Here is a 14,973-nt window from a genome sequence, read left to right on the forward strand (position 1 = left end):
AGATTTCTTCTTACTTATGATGCAATAACTACTAAGTTTTTACAAGTCAAATAAAGCACAGACATGAGAATGTGCAATTAGAACAGGTGAAAACATACCTTTCCTTTTGGACTTTTTTTGTTGGCAGGATACATGAAGATTCCTCCGTATTTCAATGTACGATGAACATCTGCCACCATAGAGCCTACATATCTCGAACTGTATGGAGCAGAACCATCCTGCACAGAGAACAGATAATGTAGATTTATGCAGCTGGTTAAAAATGAAAAAAAATAAAATAGTGAAATGCACTGTAAATTCCACTTAAGTAAGTTTCTATCCTGTAAATCCCTCCCAATTTTCACCAAAAGGCGATAACTTTTCAGGAACCAATTTTGTAGGTGCTGAATCCTCTTCAGTACCTCATCCAAATTATGAACCTAAACATTGAGACCTGGAATTTCCTCAATGTGATTTATATTGGTCTTTTAAAAAGTGTAGCACCACTAATGGAGAGAGAGAGAGAGACAGAGAAATTTCCTTTACATACCTATTGATCTAGGTATTGGTGTAAAACTGGTGTAAAATCAGTGTAAGTAGCTGAACCAGCAGGAAACTTTGCAGTCTCTTAGATGTAATGTTCAACCTGTGTTGTTCAGTCAAAAACTGGGGGACAAGCAGATAAGACAGAAATAATCCACTTCCCTCTCAAGTTCTTCATCTTACCAATAGCCTGCATTTTATTACAATTGAACAGAATTATGAGGGCAAAGAAATCTTCAGGTGGACTGACCTGTATTGAAAGAATATTTCTACACAACAAAAAATAATATGCAAAACATGCAGACTCCTTGAAGCTCACAAATTCCTCACTTCTGCTTCATCTGTTAACACAGACAACTACTGCACCTCACATATTTGGATTTAACTTAACTGGAGCACAGTGGTGGTGGGGGTGTAATCCAGGAAACCCATATCTATAGTGCCATTGTCCCAATGGTACACATATGGACAAATATGCTCTGGAAATTGATTTTTAGAATCATACAGTATAGAAAGAGAGCATTTGGCCCATCATGCCTGTTCTGGCTTTTTGAAAGAGTTATGCAATCAGTCCAACGTTGTACTATTTCTCCATAGTCCTAGAGATTTTTCCTTTTCAATTATATATCCAAATCCCTTTTGAAATTTACTAGTGCATGTGTTCCCACTACCCCTTTAGGTAGTGCATTCCATAACAACAGTATTAGACATCTAAACTGTGGAATGCAAACAACTACTGTTATGGCACAGCAGATGGTAAATGCTGAGCTGCTCAATTCCCAGAGGGAAACTTGAAACAACTACCACAACTGTTTTTCAATTTGTATTTTGATTTCAGGATGTGTGCCTTGAATTCAGTAGTAATGAGTCCACCAACTTAGAGGTCTTTATAAAACTAAATTAAACATATATTAGTGAAAGAAATAATTTTAAGCACATACATAGGTCTACAAATTACTACTATGATAACTACTAGCTTCCTTAATTAAACTGACTCCCAGTTACACCTCCGTTAAGGTAACAGTAAAAACAAAATAGATTTTAACAGACCTAGGCAAAGCACACAATACCCTGGACAGGGATATTCAGTGAATTCTCTTAGCTTCGGTTCTTACAGGCAGCAACTTGGTACATAGAGGCTGGAGGCTTTTCATACTTGTTAGATCTTAGAATGCCTTCTTTCCCTACACATAACCTTATCTCCTTTATACATGTTTCTTCCTTTTTAATGTAAATCCTATTGTTTCAATATGTCTTTGGACTTTACCTTTCAAATAATAAAACTCTTTCATAGTACCAATTTTATCAGTAAGCTTTGGGAAGAATAAACGCACTGTTTGACTTATTCTGGCTAAGTGTCTCTCTTTGAAATTCATGACTACTCTGGTTTATTTCAAAATGCAAATTTTCCTTTTACACCTCACATTCTAAAACTGTGGCCTTGTTTACTTATTTAACATTTCAAACCTAGCTTTTCTTCTGACACATCAAAGCCTTCAGGCCAGCTGTTTTTTTTATTCAATTAAGTCCCAAACACACACACAGACACACACACACTATCCAGACCCCACTATTTTCCAACTTTACAATAAATACCAATAACCTTATAAAATTATTATATTTTCATGACACTACATTCAGCTTTATGCCCTATGTGAGTGGACGATAATACACAGGATATGTGACAGGCAACAGATTATCAACACCCTTTTGCAAGTAGCCCAACCACATGAAATACCAGCATTTTGTAATTGAGAGTGGAGAACAGATATTCAGTGAAAATGTTTGGCAGTTTCTGTTTCTCTTTTTTATGAAAGCTTGGCAGAACAAATCTCCATTTTATGTCCACTTTCACCGGATTATGGATCATATTGCATAGGGACAATCAAGGATTCACTCATCTTCTGCAGTCTGCTCTTCCACAGATCAAATGGTACCAGCTTAGACTGTCATTTGTTATTATCATGCTGCACTTCCTTCTCAGTCATCACAGTCTCTATTCAATTATCCAGCTACCACCAGTCTAACAAAACAAACCAAGCACTGAGCTGTAGGACTGGAACAAGACTTGGAGACATTTGGGAAGGGGTGGCAAGGACAAGACACATATCATAACTAAAGAAAGAAAGAGAAAGAAAAAACTATTATAATACATCCTTGAAATTTCAGAAAACCAGAATTATGCATTAAAAGAAGTGTTCAATATCTCTACTGAAACAGATGACAACAATTACAAATACATGAGAGAGAATTGCCCTGTATAGTGGGACTGCACACATTAGTTTCAAAGAACAGGTCAACATTTAAAGACTTAGATACTCAAGAATAGCCTATAGCAAAAGGCATTAATAACTGATACATCTAAGGGGTTATATACAGATGGCAGTACATGAGCATTCATGAGTATAAGAATCCGAGTTGAATACGAGAGCCAGTACAGTGGGTATCAGCAATTAAAATACATGCCAGCACACTGACTGTATGTTACTGCATAGAGTATTTGAATTACAGAAGTACCAAATATAAAAGTGCCTTTAGGGAAATGACACTTAGCCTGAGAGATTGTCACAATTGTTGGTTGGCATAGAGTCTCATAGTTATAAAGGCCATTTATTTTGCTTTTCTACCCATCTCTTATGAAGGCACTGACTCTTGCTGGGGGCACGGTTTAATAGCTACTGGCATATGAACCGAGATAGTGAGAGTTAGTAAGCTTGCAAATGTGTGCGTCACCTTGAGCCTGGTCAATTTATTGCCTCACTAACATCCACATAAATCAGTGATATCACTCCTGCCTCTGAAGGTTGTGACTGAATGCCCAATACTAGACACTTTGGCCCGATATTTTGCAGAAGCGGAAGGGCTCCGCACCTTAGCTAAAAGAGTGTCAGAGCCCCGATTCTGGAAGTCAAGCCTTCGAACCCGGCATCCATCATTTTCTCTGATGGGAGGAATGGGGACGGGGCATTTTTAACAAGTCCACACTTCACAGAGGCAGCAGCACATTTAAAGTGCAGCTGACTTGATGCAGAAGCAATTTTTGGCATTGAAGTTTCTGAAACACGACTCATGGGAATTACGAATTTGATGAAAAAGTCTAAATCTGCCAGAATCTTTCAGAGAAGTGAGGTACCCTTTTGGAGATGTCAGTTACCCTTTTGGAATTTTAATAGGAGACATGAATGTGCGTAAAATGTGGATAAGGTCTGTGGAATTGTCAAGCTGTCAAGTCACTTTAAATCCCCTGCTTTTTAAATTTTGAAAAAAAGCCTGAAAAAAATCAGTGCTTACAATTTCAACAAATGTTTGTTGATGTAAGTTTGACAGTTATCCATATAGTATTAGTGCTGCTTGATGCCTTCCACAACCTGTCATTATCCCAGAGGGGGGCTTGTAAGTTTACAGTTTGATCGACAGCTCATCCCTTTATAACCAGACGTTTCTGTGGCCGCAAACGTGAATCAAGGATGGTATGTTGCCTCCCTGGTGCCAGGGTCCAGGATGTCACGGAGTGGCTGCAGGACATTCTGGGGAGGGAAAGTAAACAGCCAGTTGGTACCAACAACATAGGAAAACTAAGGGATGAGGAGCTGCAAGCTCAGTACAGGAAGTTAGGAGATAAATTAAAATGCAGGACCTCAAATGTAGTAATCTCAGGTTTACTCCCAGTTCCACGTGCTAGTGAGAGCAGGAATAAGAGGATAGACCAAATGAACACGTGTCTGGAGAGATGGTGTAGCCGGGAGGGATTCAGATTCTTGAGGCACTGGGACTGGTTCTGGGGAAGGTGGGACCTGTACAAACCGGATGGGCTGCACCCAGGCAGAGCTGGGACCAGTGTCCTTGTGGGGGCTTTTGCTAGTTCTGTTGGGGAGTATTTAAACTAGTGTGGCAGGGGGATGGGATCCCAGGAGTAGGATCAGATAGGTCAGTTTCAGGTCAGAAAAATGGAGGTAGAACATTAGCTAGGGACGGTGTGATAGACATGGAGTTACAGGAGAAGCAAAGTTTACAAAGTGTCCAGCAAGGGAAATTGACGGGGTTAAACTGTTTATACTTCAATGCAAGGAGTATTACAAACAATGTAGATGAGTTAAGGGCACAGGTAGACACATGGCAGCAGGATGTCATTGCTATAACGGAGACTTGGCTAAAGGAGGGACAAAACTGGCAGCTAAATATCCCTGGTTATAGAGTCTTCAGACACGATAGAGTAGGAGATAAAAAAGGAGGGGGGTAGAACTAATGGTTAAAGAATCAATTCCAGTTGTGAGAAGGGATGATATATTAAATGGGTCAACAAATGAGGCTTTATGGATTGAGCTTAGAAATAAAAAAAGGGGCAGTCACACTACTGGGAGCATACTACAGATCCCCAAATAGTGAAAGGGAGATAGAAGAACAAATATGAAGGCAAATTTCTGCTTGTAAGAACAAGAGGGCAATAATAGTAGGAGGCAACTATCCTAATATCAACTGGGATTCAAACAATATAAAGGGCACTGAGGGAGAAAAATTCATGCAGAGTGTCCAGGAAAATTTTTTCAACCAATTAGTGACAAACCCAACAAGAGTAGATGCAATTCTAGACCTAGTCTTGGGGAACAAAGAAAGGCAAGTGGGTGAAGTGACAGTTGGTGACCATATCGGGGGCAGTGATCACAATTCAGTTAGATTTAGCATTACCATAGAAAAGGACAGAGATAAGGCAGGAGTAAACATCTTGAACTGGGGGAAGGCAAATTTTACAGAAATGAGATGGGACTTGGCTGTGATGGACTGGACAGCACTGCTGAAGGATAAAACAGTGGAAAACCAGTGGGAAGCACTAAAAAGCGAGATCCTAATTGTACAAAGTAGACATGTCCCCTGCAAAACTAAGAGTGGTACTGCCAAATCTAGACCTCCCTGGTTGTCTAGAGGAATACAGGGGAAGATCAAACAGAAAAAGAAAGCGTACGACAGGCACAAAGAACTAAGCACTGCAGATAGCCTAGACGAATATAGGAAGTGCAGGGACGAAGTAAAAAAGGAAATAAGGAAATCAAAGAGAGGGCACGAAGAAAGATTAGCAAGTAAAGTTAAAGATAACCCAAAGATGTTTTACCAATACATTAATGCTAAAAGGTTAGTTAAGGAAAAAGTGGGACCTATCAGAGATGAAGATGGAAACTTATGTGTAGATGCAGAGGCTGTGGGAAGGGTTTTAAATGAATATCTTGTCTCCGTGTTTACAAAGGAAAGGGAGGATGTAGATATAGTAGTCCAGGAGGAACACTGCGAGATATTGGACAGGATAGTCATAAAGAGAGAGGAAGTACTCGAAGGGTTGAAATCCTTGAAAGTTGATAAGTCACCAGGGCCAGGTGGATTGTTTCTGAGGCTGCTGAAGGAAGTCAGGGAGGAGACAGCAGATGCTCTGAGGATGATTTTCCAATCTTCACTAGATACAGGGGAGATACCGGAGGACTGGAGAAATGCAAACGTAGTTCCATTGTTTAAAATGGGATCAAAGGAAATGCCAAACAATTATAGGCCAGTTAGCCTTATAATGGTGGTGAGCAAATTAACAGAATCAATCCTGAGAGATAGGATTAACTGTCATGTGGAAAGGCATGGACTAGTCAGGGATGGTCAGCATGGATTTGTTAAAGGAAGGTCTTGTCTCACAAATTTGATTGAATTCTTTGAGGAAGTGACAAGAAGGGTTGATGAAGGTAGTGCAATGGATGTTGTGTACATGGATTTTAGCAAGGCATGTGACAAGGTTCCACATAGTAGATTGGTCAGGAAAGTAAAAGCCCATGGGATTCAGGGTAATGTGGCAAACTGGATAAAAGGTTGGCTTTGTAACAGGAAACAAAGGGTAATGGTCGATGGATGCCCTTGCGAATGGAAAGTTGTCTCAAGTGGTGTTCCACAGGGCTCGGTGTTGGGACCCTTGCTGTTTGTGTTTTTTATTAATGATTTGGATGTGAACGTGGGGGGCACGATTGGGAAATTTGCAGATGACACAAAGATTGGCCGAGCAGTGAATAGTGTAGAGGATAGCCATAATCTCCAAAATGATATAGATGGGTTGGCAGAGTGGGCAGTAACGTGGCAGATGGATTTTAACATAGAGAAGTGTGAGGTCATACATTTAAGGAGGTCAAACAGTTACAGGGATTACACAATAAATGGGAATATACTAAGAGGTGTAGATGAAGGGAGAGATCTTGGCGTACAAGTACACAGGTCCCTGAAGGCAGCAGTTCAAGTAGACAAGGTTGTAAAGAAGGCATATGGAATGCTGTCCTTCATTGGCAGAGGTATAGAATATAAAAGTAAGGATACAGTGATGGAATTGTATAAAACACTGGTGAGGCCACAACTGGAGTATTGTATGCAGTTCTGGTCACCACATTACAGGAAGGACGTAATAGCTCTGGTGAGAGTGCAGAGGAGGTTTACAAGAATGTTGCCAGGGTTAGAAAAGTGTAGCTACGAGGAGAGATTGGATAGGTTGGGGTTATTTTCCTGAGAACAAAGAAGGCTGAGAGGTGACTTGATTGAGGTGTACAAATTTATGAGGGGAATAGATAGAGTGGACAGGATAAAATTGTTTCCCTTGGTGGAGAATTCTAGAACCAGGAGACATAGATTCAAGATAAGTGGCAGAAGGTGTAGGGGGGACATGAGGAAGAACTTTTTTATGCAGAGGGTAGTGGGTGTCTGGAATTCGCTGCCTAAATTGGTGGTAGAGGCAGAAACTCTAAACTCTTTTAAAAAGTACCTGGATCTGCACCTTAAGCGCTGTAAGCTGCAGGGCTATGGGTTGGGTGCAGGAAGGTGGGATTAGAAAGGGCACCTGGGTGTCCTCGGGCTGGCATGGACAAGATGAGCTGAAAGGCCTCCTTCTGTGCTGTAACTTTTCTATGATTCTATGGTTCTAACCACTTGGTACTGTCAATCAAACTGTGAACTTACAAGCCCCCCGCCAAGATGTGTGATGCTAATTACAAATGGAGATTTTTGGCAGTCAACAGAGCCTTTGAACATGCTCTGGAAGTGCATGACAATGTTGAGGGGAGCAATGGGATAGGAGTGAGGATGTACTGAATCTGAAGTCTGCTTTTTATTTACAACAGCTCATCACCTTGATGGTGTCTGAGCATTTTGAGTTCACAAGGGCCAGGGCTGGCCATCAGGATACAATGTGTGCCTTAAAGAGGAGCCATTTTAATGTCTGGCACACATGTGGTTGAACGTCGTCATCCTCAGGTGTTCCACATGCCTAGTAAGGTGAGGAAAAAAGCGAGCCAGCATCACTAACTGAGAGTGCCGGATGTTAATGTGATAGAGAAGAAGCCAACACAGAGGATTGAGTCATCACAAAATAGATGCAGACCTGCAGAACGTTCTCGGCTGCCTTGGTCAAAGTGTCACCAATCAGTTTCACCATCATTGTTACATAGGATGCGCTGTCCCACTGCAGGGGATGGATTTCCTTGAGGAGCTTTGTCAGATTAAAGGCTCACAGCTAAGAGCCCACTGAGGATAGTGGAACAACTCCTGGCTCTTGTAGGCTGCAGCTGCGACTGGGATGCTGGAGATGCTTGAAGAGGCAGCATCTTCTGATGTCTGATGCTGGTACTCCCTTCTCCAGTTAGCACCTCATCTCAGCAAGGACACATGCTCCCGAATCTTCTTCATCCTTCAAAGTATCAGGACAATGTGAGCCTGATGTGTAACTATTCCCTCTCATATTGAAGTGCATGGTTGAAATGAGAGGAATAGCGATACTGGTGTTAATGTTGGCCTATGATGGAGGTCACTTGTCCGAGAGAGTACTCACTGCAACTCGTCATCCTCTCCATGGAACCTGGTGGCAATGAGGGCCTCACGTGCACGCCTGTCACATCTGGTCCGTGCTAAGGCCTCTTCCACTGTAGCCTCGGCTTCCTCCAACTTAACACCTTCATCCTCTTCAATGTCCTCCTCATCGGAGGAGACATGCAGCTCTTCCATGTTGGCATCTGACAAGTCCTCCCCGCTTTGCAGCGCCAGGTTGTGCAGTGAGCATCAAGCCATGATGATCCATGAGACCCTCTGGGGAGTGTACTGGAGAGCTCCACCACATCTGTCAAGGCATCGGAATTGCATCTTGAAGATCCCTATGGTGTGCTCCACCAATGTTCGGCTAGTGACATGAGCCTCATTGTACCTTCTCTCTGCAGGATTTTGTGGCCACTGCATGTGCATCATCAGCCACTTCCTTTGTGGTTATCCCTTGTCACTGAGGAGCCAGCCCTGGATCCTGTGTGGTTCCTGGAAGATACCCGGAATCTGCAATCTACTCAAAATGTATGAGTCATGAACGCTTCCTGGGTATCTAGCATAAACCTGCATGATCAGTTCCTTGTGGTTGCAGACCAGCTGTACATTGAACGAGTGGTAGCCTTTCCTGTTTATGTATTGGAGCGCCTGTTGCCAGGGTGCTTTTACAGCTACATGAATATAGTTGATGGCACCTGTGGGAACCTGGCAATTTTAGCAAAGCCCAGTGCTCTGGCATCCTGGCTTGCTTGATCTCTGTCAAAGTTGATGTAATTGCCGGCCTTGGCAACAAGAGCGTCTGTGATCTCATGAATGGGTGGATGCTTGGGAGATCCTGCAGAGGTTCCCAGTGGAGCACTGGAAGGAGCCACTGGCGCAGGAGTTGAGTGCAGCCGTTACTTCACAGCCACTGGCAATGGATGCCCTCCCAGTCCCTGTGGCACCAATTCCTGGAGAATGTGGCAAATATGGGCCACCAGATCCCTGGACATGCGGAGGCGTTGGTGACATTGGTTCTTGCTCATCTGCAGATAAGACACGTAGGCTCTGTACGCTGTCAGTCTTGTGAGCCGCCTACGCACTGTGTCCGAAGGAGGCCCTGCTGGCCCTTGGTATTGAGGGTTTTGCTCCTCCCTTTGGCGAGACAGGCACCTCCATCACAATCTTCTCCTTCGTCTCTCCTGCCTGTATGTGATTATGCAGCAGCAATAAATCCAGGCTCCATCTTCCTGATGGTCTCCCCTCTGTGGCATCAAGAGAAACACACAAGATTCAGCATCAGCCTGCAAAGGTTCTTGTTCTGTCAATGACTAGTCACTGAATGTAGGTTCAAGGGCTTTGTTCCAGTGTCGGCAACTACTCGCCCCTGAAATGATGGCCAGTACGGAGTGCTTATCAAGGTGCTACTCCGCCCCCACCAACATGACCAACTGCTATGACATTGCTTTGGCCAGGCGCTGGGAGCCTCATTCACTGCACTCTCATACTACACTCTCTGGAATAAACATGAGAGTAAATGTTTAGTCAAGAAATGAGATTATTTGAAGGGGGCCTGAGTCTTCTCTTCTGTGAGCAGTCCAGCACCATGATTCTAACATGCTTCTGGAGCTTGTTCCAGTTGCCCAATTGCTCTGGAATGCATGATCATTCTGGGAAATCTTCATGCTGCAAACAGGGGTTTAAAACAAGGAGATCGATTAGTGCCACTTCACAAGATTAGTCTTGCACGAACGCGCATCATTGTTTCACTTTCCTGATTCCCTGCATTATCATTGAAAGTCTCCTAACATCTCTCAGCCGTGCCTCTCTCCTCGTTTGGGAATGCAGAATTCAGTTGGATGCCCCTTTAATCAGCCTCCCCACCCCAGTGCATGCACATGCCCTCCAATCCACCTGCAAATCCCTCAACAGCAGAGCTTCCCCTCATTTTAAGTTTGTACTGCGCCATCACTGCAGGTTGGAAGATAGTGGTGCTGAGCTCTCACTGCCAGACCAGCTTGGACCCTCCTTGCGTGAGTATGGAAGCCCCTCCCATCATCCCGGAGGAGCTTAATGTTCAGGTTTTCCTCCCTTATCGATCTTTCAATCTCCTCCCCCAACCCCTTCACCTTCTGTATTCCTTGATCTCATCGTGAATGTGGTGGATATCCATTTGTTAGCCCCTGAATATTTTGAGGTGGATGTGCCTATGCCCCATGTGGACCTCACCCCTCCCCATTTTGAGGCCACTTGCTCAATTAAACATATACCCCCCACACACTCTTGGATACCCCCACAATGCCTTCTGTAGGTTGCAGATGCCTCCCCTGACTGAGTGTGCCATCCACGGCCCAGTACGATGCCAGAAACCTCACGGACCGAGGCGAATGATGTTACAACAACATCCTGTGCACAACATGCTCGGCACGACTGAGATGGGACTGATATGCCGTCCCCCTCCCTGGACTGGGACAAGGACAGTCTTTGCAAGCTCAACAATGTAAACTGAAACAAATGCTGCCTTGAGTCAAGGGTAGTCACTCTCACCTCACCTCTGGAGTTCAGCTCTTTTGCCTATGTTTGAACCAAGGCTGTAATGAGGTCAGGAGCTGAGTAACCCAGGCAGAACCCAAACTGAGCATCATTGAGCAGGTTATTGCTAAGCAGGTGCCTCTGGATAGCACTGTTGATGACCCCTTCTATCACTTTGCTGATGATCGAGATTAGACTGATGGGGCGGTAATTGGTTAGGTTGGATTTGTCCTGCTTTTTGTGCACAGGACATACCTGGGCAATTTTCCACATTGCTGGGTAGATACCAGTGTTGCAGTTGTACTGAAACAACTTGGCCAGGGGTGCAGCAAGCACTAGTCCTCAGTATTGTTGCCACAATATTTCAGTTGAGGGCCTCACCAGTATTTCACAGAGGTTCAGGCCAGTAATTTCCTCAGAGCTGCTCCAGTTCTGTTACTGACACTTCACCAGAAGTGCGGTGGAAACTGCTTTTACATATGTAAATTGGATTTCCATTACACTTCAGGCAAACTTATGACGGTGATGTAGGAGCAGCTGTAATGAATTTAGTCACCTGACCACAGTGTCCTATTAATGGAATGATTTCAACATTACTACTTGTTTATGACAATAATTCTGTTCATGAATAAACCTGTTCAGTTGTTTGGTTATTATAAACGTGTAAAAATGCTTAGCATTATCCATCTTCTGAAGTGACCTGAGATGTGTTGGAATTTTCATGTGATACCTGAGATTAAAAACCGTATTATTTCTTTACATGAAATTTTGCCAAATGCTTTAGAACCACAGTACCGAAAAAGCTCTTATCAAAGCCACAAATGGGATCCAACATGACTGTGACAATGATATATCCTTCCTCGCCTTTCTCGATTTGTCTATAGCTTTCGACAAATTTGACTACACCATGCTCCTCCAACATCTCTCCACCGGCATCCAGCTCAGTGAAACTGCACTCAGCCGATTCCATTCTTATAGCTCTAAAGGCAGCCAGAGAACTATTTGCAATGGCTTCCTTTTTCTTTTTCCACTCCTGCACCATTTCCTCAGGTGTCCCTGGTTTTTTTAAATTCACTTACAGGATGTGGGCATCACTAGCTAAGCCAGCATTTATTGACCATCCCTAATTACTCTAGAGAAGGTAGTAATGAGCTGCCTTCTTGAACCGCTACAGGCCCTTTGGTGTAGGTACACCCACAGTGCCGTTAGGGAGGGAGTTCCAGGATTTTGATCCAGCGACAGTGAAGCAACGGCGATATATTTCCAAGTCAGGATGGTGAGTGGCTTGGAGGGGAACTTCCAGGTGGTGGTGTTCTCATGGTGTGCCAATGCCCTTGTCCTTCTAGATGGTAGCAGTCGTGGGTTTGGAAGGTGCTGCCTAAGGAGCAATAGATCTATCCTTGGCTCCCTCCTATTTCACATCCACATCCTGCCGCTCGGCAACATCACCTGAAGACAGTATGACAATTTCCACATGTATGCCGACAGCATCCACCACCTCTCTTGAGCTCTCCACTGTTCCTAAATTATTATTGTTTATCCAACATCCAATGCTGGATGAGCAGAAATTTCCTCCAACCAAATATTGAGAAGACCCTGCCACGAACTCCATCCCCTAGCCATTGATTTTGTCCCACTCCCCGGCAACTGTCTGTGAGGTTGAATTAGACTGCTTGCAACCTTGGTGTCATATTTGACCCCGATATGAGCTTCCAACCATATGTCCGTGCCATCTCTAAGACTGCTTTTTCAACTTCCATAACATTCCACCCCTGCCTCAGCTCACCTGCTGCGAAAACCCTTATTCAATGCACTCCTGGGTGGTCTCTCACATTTTGCCCTCAGTAAACCTGAGCTCAACTTTGCTGCCAGTGTCCTAACTCATACCAATCCAGTTCACCTATCACCCCTATGCTTGCTGACTTACATTAGTTCCCAGTTAAGCAAGACTTCAAGTTTTAAATTCTCACCATTGTTTTCAATCCCTCCACGGCCTTCAACATCCTCAATTTTAATTTCTCCAGCATTGGCGGCTGTGCCTTCAGCAGCCAGGCCTTAAGCTCTGGAATTCCCTCAGTAAACATTCTCCTCTTTTCTCCTGTCAGACTCCCCTTAAAAATTTACCTCTTTGGCCAATTTTGATCACCTATCCTAATACCTTCTTCTATGGCTCAGAGTCTAATTTTCTATTATAATACACCTGGGAAGCCCTTTGGCACATTTCACTATGATAAATGTGAGATATAGATGCAAGTTGCTGTTCCTATTAATGAGAGTGGGATGAAAAGCGGGTGACAAATTCACTCGCGGGAAACAAGTTGGTCAATTTAATATTATAATGAGGCTACTTGCTTTCATTTTACAGTCATTCTATTTTTAATTTATTTTGGTCAAGTTTTCCAGGCCCCGGGAATTGCAACAGTCTAAAGGAGGCAAGAACAGCTGAATCTATATGATAAGTGCCTTTACAGCACTGTTTGTGGGTGAGGAAGAGCAGTGGTGCTTCTTCCATATTAACAAGCTTCCACATTAACAACCAGTAACACTCCCCCACTGTGATCCATCTGTCCTGCCCCCATTATTAGACCAATCCCCATCAACCACAATTGGACAGCCGCTCCCCAACCAGTGTTCCTTCTAAGCTGCACAGTCGCACAACAGAATGACCCCCTGCTGGCCAAGCACAAGTTGACCCCTTTAAGTTACCACACATGCACGGCCATGCAAAAAAATGAAAGGACTTGGTTACTTAAACAAATTGGCTGTGTACTACAAAAAAAATGAGGGTGCATTGCTCCCGAACACCACCTGCTCCCCACCCTGACCATATTTTCCATCCCTGACCACTATCGGAAACACCTGATCTGGATCCCTTTTCTACAATTTGGAACACCACTCGATTGGTACATGGCCCCATGATTTGAGGACCACTCCAGGGATTGGGGTCCCTCCTTCGATTGGGAATTCCCCTCCACCCCCAATGATCTCTCACTAATCGGCTCTCATATACTGTGGCCTTGTGAGTTTCTCACCCAAAAGACCTCCAACCTGTCAACCAGGTTCCCTGAAAAAAATTTAAAAGAACCCACAATGAAAAACTGCACAGCATTTATGCATCCCTTTCTTCTGGGTTTCCCAAACCCCACCTCCCCTTGTTGTACTCCCCCACATGGAGCTCACCTCCAGGTTAAATTCCACGCCTAAGACTCTCTCTTCAATCTGTTATCATTCAAAAATATCGAAGAAGTGATCTGAATCACTGATGCTTTCTCTCCCTCTCCTCGTCCTATATAATGCTCTCTGTCTGGCTCTCTTGCATTCCTCATGACAAGGCAGCAGGATGATTTTTGTCACATGTAGGTGCTATGAATGTTGCTGCATGGGGAAATATTTCTTATATGTATGGCAAAATTGCAAATTTATTCTTTATAAACATCTTGATATTTAACCTTAGGTAGCACATTTCCTTCATATTGGTCAACAGCAAGCATCATTTGCAGGATGAATCAATGCTTGGTCAGGAATCAGCTATCCTTTCACTGGATCCACTCAGGGCCTCATACAAATGCACAAGTTGCACAATCTTAACGGTGCCCCTGCTTGACTGACCAAGCAAAATGTACCTGAGGCTCTCTTCCAAGTATCAACCTGATGATTTTTTTCCATTGTTCAGAGGTGAGTACCTATTCAATTTTGGATATTTTGGAACTCAATAGCATGGGAAAGTGACCCATAACAGAAGCATGGACACACCGAGGATTTGGTTTGCCCTGAGCTGACATATTTAACCCCCCACATCCAGTTTCTGACCAACACTACATCCTTCTACTTCTGCACATTAGCTAGTTTCCCTACTCCTTTCAGACTGATACTGGAAATCTAATCCAAGTCTTGAATATTAATGACCTTCAATCTCCACCCATCGCAAACATCAGTAAATGTAGAACTCTGTGAAACCAAGTCCTCTACTGTAGGCAGTTCTGTATACCCATTAACCTAGTCTTTGCCAAGCTCTCCATGCCCAGCAAATACATTTCAAGTTCCTCTTCCTTGTTTTTTCACCCTGTATAGCTCCATTTCACCCTAACTGAGAAATCTTCGTCAGCTCAAATGCCATCTGGT

General features: G+C 43.6%; 1 protein-coding gene across 1 annotated transcript in view; it reads right to left on the reverse strand.

The window, feature by feature from the left end:
• LOC144696670 (fructose-1,6-bisphosphatase isozyme 2-like) overlaps positions 1-14,973 on the reverse strand; it is a 69,744-nt gene that overhangs the window by 1,594 nt on the left and 53,177 nt on the right. Inside the window, exon 6 of the mRNA XM_078568245.1 lies at positions 99-218. Coding sequence (XP_078424371.1) covers positions 99-218 — 120 coding nt within the window. The remainder of the gene's footprint in view (positions 1-98; positions 219-14,973) is intronic.

The sequence above is a fragment of the Cetorhinus maximus genome, chromosome 2 (assembly GCF_964194155.1).
Source record: "Cetorhinus maximus chromosome 2, sCetMax3.hap1.1, whole genome shotgun sequence".
Taxonomy (NCBI): domain Eukaryota; kingdom Metazoa; phylum Chordata; class Chondrichthyes; order Lamniformes; family Cetorhinidae; genus Cetorhinus; species Cetorhinus maximus.